The sequence below is a fragment of the Eurypyga helias genome, unplaced genomic scaffold, assembly GCF_000690775.1.
Source record: "Eurypyga helias isolate BGI_N326 unplaced genomic scaffold, ASM69077v1 scaffold32091, whole genome shotgun sequence".
Classification (NCBI taxonomy): Eukaryota; Metazoa; Chordata; class Aves; order Eurypygiformes; family Eurypygidae; genus Eurypyga; species Eurypyga helias.
In genome coordinates, this window is record NW_010233307.1 from 3706 (window position 1) to 11752 (window position 8047).

General features: G+C 39.2%; 1 protein-coding gene across 1 annotated transcript in view; it reads left to right on the top strand.

Moving 5' to 3' along the window:
• Positions 1-6125, top strand: part of TPCN2 (two pore segment channel 2) — a gene marked incomplete at both ends in the record, with an annotated part of 8011 nt that extends 1886 nt beyond the window's left edge. Inside the window, 7 exons of the mRNA XM_010161703.1 lie at positions 455-632; positions 1245-1361; positions 1879-1985; positions 2368-2440; positions 5210-5309; positions 5616-5681; positions 6061-6125. Of these exons, the coding sequence (XP_010160005.1) occupies positions 455-632; positions 1245-1361; positions 1879-1985; positions 2368-2440; positions 5210-5309; positions 5616-5681; positions 6061-6125 (706 nt within the window). The remainder of the gene's footprint in view (positions 1-454; positions 633-1244; positions 1362-1878; positions 1986-2367; positions 2441-5209; positions 5310-5615; positions 5682-6060) is intronic.
• Between the last annotated feature and the right edge of the window lie 1922 nt (positions 6126-8047).

Genomic DNA, 8047 nt, shown 5'->3' on the forward strand with positions numbered 1-8047 from the left:
ATGAATATATGAAAATATGGTGGTGTAGGTGGCTCTTTGGAGCAGCCATAGGACTGATGTTGAATGGACTGTCAGCATGATTTACAGTGCTGTGTGTTAGTGAGTTTTCAAAGTGTCTGTTTCTAAACACGTTAAATAGCAGCAACATTGTTTGCTGTTCAGAAGAACCCCATGTGAGGTTCTTCTGAACCTCATCAAACCAACATTTGATGGTCAGCTGTTTCATTATTCTGATGCAGGCAACAGTGCATTAGTCAACTGTTGCAGTGTGATCTAACCCATTTATGTTAAATATGATACTGTAGTGCTTGATTTATTTCTAAGAAAATTGCTTTACTGTAAGTATGTTGTTATTCTTTTGACTTGTTTGGTGGGTATTTTTTTGGGGGTGGGGGGGTGGTAGTGGTGGTTGTATGTGCGTGGTGTTTTCTTAAATTTATGTCTATCCAAACAGGATTTTGAGTTTAACCATTACTATAATCCTGGCTTTGGCTTTCATTGAAAAGCCTTCTTCGCTCACTATCACCTCAGATGTACGATACCGCCTTCCAGCATGGAATCCTCCATGTGGCCTAACAGAAAGCATTGAGCTGCTTTGCTTTCTTGTGTTCATGGTTGATGTATCCGTGAAGGTGAGCATCACGTTTATCTGGTATTGAATGAAATTCTAGGTGTGTTGGGCAGCTCAGTAGGTATAGTCAGTGTGGCTCTGAGAAATTAGAAAGCGCGTATTTTCCGAATTATATTTTTAATTTTTACTTAAGAAGTATAAGTTCCTGTTTGCGTGGAGTAAGTGAAATAGGTTTTGATAAGAATACAGTGGTTTTGGCTTGGCTGCTTGTATTAGGCCATAAAAATTGGGGTATATAATAACCAAACATATGCCAGGTCTTATAACATGATAAAAATGGTGAGAAATTGAACTTTTCTTTGGATACTTGTTTCTGGAAAATCTCTTTTTATTTTTATTAAATGGTCATCTTCTTGCATTCAGAGGGTTCTTCTCGCATGGCCTGTGTGCACCTCTCACTTTTACTGGCCTTTATTTAGTTCTCTTGGAAAAAAAATCTTTGATCAGTTTATTTTTCTTTGGATTTCAGAAAGCTCTTCATGAGCACTGATGTCAAATTACGAAAATTCGGTAAAACTTGGTGCTGTCTTATTAGAGTATTGGAATTTCTTATTTAATAAGTTTTTTGCTTGCTGTTTTTGGTTGTTTTTTTTTTTTTTTCCCCTCTCCCCAGAGTTACTTAATTGGATGGGAAGAATTTTGGAAAAATAAATGGCTAATGGCTTATATACTGACATTAGTTGTTTCCCTTACGGATTGGATTGTATCGCTGAGTTTTTTCTGCGCAGAGGTAAGAATTGCTTTCTGCAGAAACAATCAACAACTTTGTTGTGGAGAGTGGTAGAGGAGAAGAATCTGCAAAGGGATAGTCAGCAGGGCATATGTGGTATATAGGAGAATTCAGGGAGGAGACTTTCAACATGTGATCTGATTTTGCTGGAAGTAGCTCACTGTTAGTTCTCTTCTTGAAATGGACCTTGGCAGAAAATATGAAAATGCCATCTCTTGACCTGCTTGTTATGTCTACCCAGCAGTAAAGTTAGATTGTTTATAATCAGTGACCTGATGAGTCTATTGAAATGTCAGTGTGCATTTTGAAAGCGCTCCCTGTCAACGAGGCACCCAAACATATACAAGCTCTTTTGGGTGCTTTGTGACTTCAGTGGGGCAGATCTAGCTTCTGAGGACTGCATTTCTACGTTACGCCGTTGCCTTTGTCGGTATGTGTATCGGTGGGTTTTGACAAACTTCTATTGAAAATACGCGTGGCTTTAGTCGTTATCTGATCAATTGCTTTGTTTTTGCAGGACTTGAGAATAAGAAGAATACTTCGTCCTTTTTTTCTCCTTCAGAATTCTTCTATGATGAAGAAAACATTAAAAAGTATCAACAGCACGTTGCCTGAAATGGCGAGGTCGGTAGTAGCCTGGAAAGCTTCCTTTCACAGCAAGCACGTTGTTAGCACCAGAGGTGCTTCCTTCTGGATGGCCTAGCTAGGAGTGGTTGGTGAGGTTGGGTAGTAATGGGTGAAGGGTTGTGTTAACGTTTTGGTTCCTTTGGTCTGTAGAATTTCCCTAGAATGCATGTGATGTGACTCTGCGTGACAGATAAGGCGGTTGATGCTTGTTGAGTGTGGGTTTTTTGTTGTGTGTTACACACAACCATTTTGTAAGGAAAGAACCTAGGCATCATTTGAGCAAAGGTCTATGCTTGCTTTCTTTTTGTAACCTCAGCAAAGGTTACTGAACATAAGACAAAGTTGATATTAATGCACGTGATCTGTTTTATTCCAACAGTGTTGTTCTACTACTAGCTGTTCATCTGTCTCTCTTTACTATGTTTGCCATGCTGCTGTTTGCTCGAACAAAGGTAACCAATTACATTCGTGCTTTGGTAGATCTCATCGGTTTTGTTTTTTTCTTTTCCTTTACTCACATAGCTGCTGTAGGTCCAGTTTTATAATCAAACTGGTGAAACTCGTTTCCCCTGAAGAGGTCACATTACCTTGTCAGACTTGCTGGGATGAATTTGAAGTGCTTTGCTGCTTAAGTGGTAATGCGCCTTCCTTCTCCACAGCTGAAATCTGCCACTCTTGCTGTAGGCTGTGGCATGTTATTTTATTAGTCTAGCTCCGCTGCTCAGAGCAAAGTTAGGTGGTTTCATAGTGATTGATATCGTTATTTGTTTATGGCCCTGTGTATTGCTGGTATTGGTGCCATTATCACAGGGGAGAAACTGAAAGTCTGGTTACGCAACAGGATTCCTGTATACAATTCTCCAATTTGATCCTTTGAATTACTTTCTCTGCTTTTGTTGAAACCTTCTATGCTGTTCTGTGTCCAAAGTTCTTAATCTTGTCTCTTTTTAGTTATTACTAATTTTTTTTTCTCTTTTCCTTATCTAGCTTTTTGCTAAGTTTTGTTTGTTCTGTGTTTTCTTATCTTCCAATACTGGTATCCCTGGCCATGCCTTGGTAGGTTTTTGCCTGCTTTCCTCCAGTGTTTTGGTTTTTGATTGCTTTGGTTTTTTTCCCTTCCTGCTTCCAAATAAACAATTTGAAATTTGTGGTTAAAATCACTTGTGTTCCAGTGCTCTTGGTATGTTTCCTGTCTCCTAAACTTCGTGTCGTAATGTATGTTACTCAGTTGTGTACTCCCACACCCCACCCCCGCTACTTTTTGAGGTCTTCCATAAATGTGTTCCTGTGAGAACAAAGATTTGTTGTGTATTTCTCCCAGTAATTTCAGTTCTTCTTAATCTCAGATTTGCACTTTCATTCCAACTGCAATTTGCACTTGAGCCAGCCTCTAATCTTCCTTATGATTGGCAGGTTCCTTGAAGTCACATGTGATAAAAGCAGACCTCGATTTCTCATCTTTGTTTAGTTGTGTGCTGGATCTTCGTATTATCTCTGTATGTCACATCTCATTTCAGTCATGAGCTTTCCCAACAGATGGGAATGAAATTTGTATACCTGAGCCTGTCAAATTTGTATACATTTAGGTGAAAAATAACAAACTATAGGACAATCTTTCCTTTTTTTATTTGCTAGTCTAATACCCATACAAGCTAATTATATCTAACAAGGTAAATTACTGAAAGCAAGTTCTAAAAGTACATTTAGTCATTAAATTCACCCCTCTAGATTTCTGCCTTGTCTTGTGTTACATCCTCTCAAGGTATGTCTTTCCGCTCTTAACAGCAGATTGAAGGGGTGTTTGTTCTGTGCTGCATGATTCATGTTTGTATCGTTTGCATCCCGCAACTTTTTCTAGCTATCTGTACTGGAACTTGGGGAAAAAATAAGTATGTGGATGATCCAAGATCAGCATCCCAGCATTTGATGAAAGTTCCGATACCATCGGAGCTTCAGCAAGTTGTCTGATGTTTCCATTGAGCCACAAAATAATTTTGATGACTTTAGTCACCCAAGTACTTAACTTTTTTTTTTTTTTTTGGTGTTGAAGCATTCATCTTCCCCCTCTGGATGTTTAATCTGTGTGATGTTTTCATTGATATTGTACATGACAGTTTGGATCTTCATTGTTTTCCAAACAGTGCAGTTGGGTGTTTTCCACCTGCCCAGCAACTGTAGTGTGCACTAGTGCTGGCTTTATATTGCTTTATATTGTCTGTTCTCATTTATGTAAATATTTATTTCCTCTAAAATAAGTTGAGGACTATTCTTGTACTCCCACTTTAAGTACACTTTTGTGTGCATTATTGAAGAGACCTAAAACTTGTGTGGCTGTATTCTGTGTAATCTTAGTGTAATTAAACAGAATGCTCTGAATATGTAAGGGCATAACTGGAGAAAGGGGAAAACCTCTGTTCCGAGTAGCAGTGCTAACTTTTGTGCAAATAACTAGTTCAGAGGATGTTAAGTTTTCTGTTGAGAAGTCAGAGGGGAAGTGAGAGACATGTTTAACACTTTGAGTATGCTAGTGGAGCTGTAGGTGTTTAAGGGCTTCCTCAATAAATGCCTTTTAATTAATGAGGAAGCTGTTTTGCTTGTGTTCTTCAGCATAGACAAGATCTATTAGTGTTGTCCTCAAATTGTGTTATAGCTTTGGACAAGGCCTGGAGTGTAATCCTGGGGTATTACAGGGTGATTAGGTTTCCATGACACTGAGGTGCTGCAAGCTGTAGCTGGAATAACAAAGAAAGCAGCTTCACCACTACACTGATTTTTATAATGCAGATTGAGACTGAAGATAGTGTCAGTCTGTGTTTAGGGAGTGCTTTTAGCTCTAATGCACTAATATCTCATATTACGAAGAGGAAGTGTTTTTTATATCGATCAGGGGTGGCTTCACGTTCCTGTATTGTCTGTTTGTGACACGGTTCTTATTCCTGTGTCTGAGGTGTTAGCTAGATGTAACTTCTGTACCGAGCCTGCCATGGCACTCTGAGCCTGTGTTCTTCCTTATGTTTATTAATGACTGTTAATAAGTGAAGTGATTGCACTGTGTTCTTGCACATTGTCCGAATTTCTATGCTTGCCTTGTGCTTTTTTCATTTGATAGTGTGAGAATTGGATTATTGACTGATTTATTCTCCTCCCCCCCCTCCTTCCTTGGAAAGACAGTCTTAGTGATTTTTCAGTGTTTCTCTAACAACGACCATCTCTCTGACTAGGATGGCCAGCAGGATAAGGAATGGGTGGTGTATTTCCGGAATTTGCCAGATTCGCTGACATCTCTGCTGGTCCTGCTAACTACTGCAAATAATCCTGATGGTGAGCAATCTTTCAGAAATAACTCTTGTCTCTCTTTTCAAGGAATAATAGAGTAAAATTATATTCAGACTACTATAACCATTGTTCAAGCTGAGTGTTCTTAGTACAGCCGGAGGAAGGTTACATAAAGGTTTTTTTCATGCCTTCAGTAATCTGATTCTTGCTTCTCCTTTGGTGTAATTATACATGCAACTCTAAAGTGGAACTGTAGAAGAGCTTTTATCAACTGCCAAAAACTGATAGAGGTCTCCTTTTTTTTTTATCTTAAGAACTGAATTCTTATTTCCTTTTTTAAATCTGGTACAGTGATGATTCCTGCATATTCTAAGAATCGAGCATATTCAGTCTTCTTCATACTCTTCACTGTATTAGGTAAGCTATGTCTTGTCTTCAGTAACTTAAATGCACTCTTACTTTGATGCTTTTGCATGCCAGCTACGGTGTGTTTTGTTTTTTCAGGAAAGTTTAATTGTCAAGTTTCCCCCATTTTGTGTTCCTTCCAATTACTGTGTACTGTCTTGTGTGATAATTTTCCTGGAAGGTATTTATGGTTTGTTTGGGGTTTTTTTTGATAACATATGATAGGGGACTGGATACATTACAGTATATTCAAACATTAAAAACATTTTGGAAATCAAACACAAAGAAACTAATTATTTTTAAATTTAAATCTGATTTACTGTATACACTGAAACTTCTTTGAGAAACAGAAGTGTATTTCAATAATTCTTACTGTCTCTTTCTCCACTAGGCAACTTGTTTCTGATGAACTTGCTTACAGCAATAATATACAATCAGTTTCGAGGATACCTGCTGGTGAGCAGTGCTTTCCTCATTTCTCTGTTCTGCAGTAACCTTAAACCTGTGAAGGCCTGAGCGCTGTGTTTCAGCTGTGTATTAAAGCAGTATGGCCATCCTGGTTGTATATATGGTTGTATGATCCTAGAGGTTCTTTGGTGTAGATACTTTCTCCCTTATATGCTGTTGTAGCTTGTTCCCTTTCCATGACCAAATTACCTGCTTGTATAATTCTGTGTATGCTGTGGATCTGCAACGCATCCTGGTTGTATGAGCCTAAAGGTTCTTTGGTGTAGATACTTTTTCCCTTATATGCTGTTGTAGCTTGATCCCCTTCCGTGACCAAATTACCTGCTTGTATACTTCTGTGTATGCTGTGGATCTGCAACTTTGACTGTTGTGGGGGGCTGGGGGGGATATCAGGCTATTATAGAACTGAACAAGGGCCGGGGAACAAGTAACTTGGTCTCCGTGAAGAAAACCTGCTGTACTATTTAAATAGCTATTGCTGCAAATGCTAGCACTCAGTTTCTCTGACTAGCACAGCATGAGAAGTCTTTGATAGAAAGGAATCGCTGACCAAGTTGTCTTCACGTTTGGTATTTTTAACTTCATCCTTACCATGGTGGGTGGGTGTGATGTTAGAACAATTAGGGCAGTCTACTTATTAAAGCATGGGCTTGAGCCTTGTGATTGACTTGTACCAGAAGCAGTTGCCAGTAGGAGTAGTAGTTATTCTTGGTAGTATTCAGTCTCAAAATGACCCTGCGCTTACTCTCCATGCGACACCATTCGTCCCTGTAGTTTTTAACATGCTTCTGAAAGATGCGTGATCGTATCTGATTCTTTTCCCTCCATTTTTTGCAATGTCCATCTGTTGTGTAGTGTAATGACCTCTATTGACTCAGATGTCTATATTAAAGAAGTAAAAGCTGGTAAAGTAAGGGTAGTTTTGCATTTTGTTCAAGGAGCGTGCAATCTGTGGGGGTGATTAAACTCAGAACGAGGAGTTCTTTCTCCTTTGTTAACAAGCTGTGCAATGTGCCTTGTTGCGCTACGTATGCGGGTTGTTTAGTTTCTGATTACGAATGTAGTCCGGATTCCCTTAGCATGAAAGGGAAATTGCTTTTGTTTTCTGTACGAGATGGTACAGTTGAACAATCTGGGAGGAATTGCATGAGCCTGAGGCAGAAGTATTTTAGAAAGCAGGGGCGATGTAAGTCAAATGAAAGATCATCTCTGTTACTTGCAGTAAGATGTACTTCACCCAGGAGGTTATGTTTAACTTTCCTTTTGCTGTTCTAAAAAAAAAGTAACTGATTGGATAGGTCATGGAAGGAGGAAGCTGAATGGGTGCAGCCAGAGATCTCCAGAACTGGATTTATCTCCAGCAATGAGTACAGAACATCCAAGGTTACTTAGCAGTTAACACATGTAGTAATAATTAAAATTTACTGCTAGGCTAAATATTAATACGGTTATCACACTGATGGCACACAACTGAATCTTTGGTCAGGAGGTGATTAGTCAAAAGGGGAACCATCGGTCTCTTGCTCCTCAGAACAGGCTGTCTTGACCTTGCGGAGGTGCTGTCTTCAAACTGTTTGTTTTTCTTTGAGCTTTAACTTCCATGGTGAAATTTTTCTCTTGTTCTTCAACAGTTTCACTTCCACCTGTGTTTTTTACTTGCCTCTTGCATGTTTTGTAAATCTGCACAGCTCAACAGCTATGGTAAAGCTGATTCAGGGTAGTGCTATGCAAAAGCACTGGAGTCTGACAGCTAAGCTCTGGGCTGTAGGTTAAGCTTTCTCCCCTTTGTGCCAGTACAGTGTCTGTAGCTTGGAATGAACAGCAGTTCCCGATTGTGTTATGTTCCTACTGTTTTCTTCTCATGCCCATAGTTTTCTTCAGGTTTGGTGGCAGGGCCAACTCAGTGACTT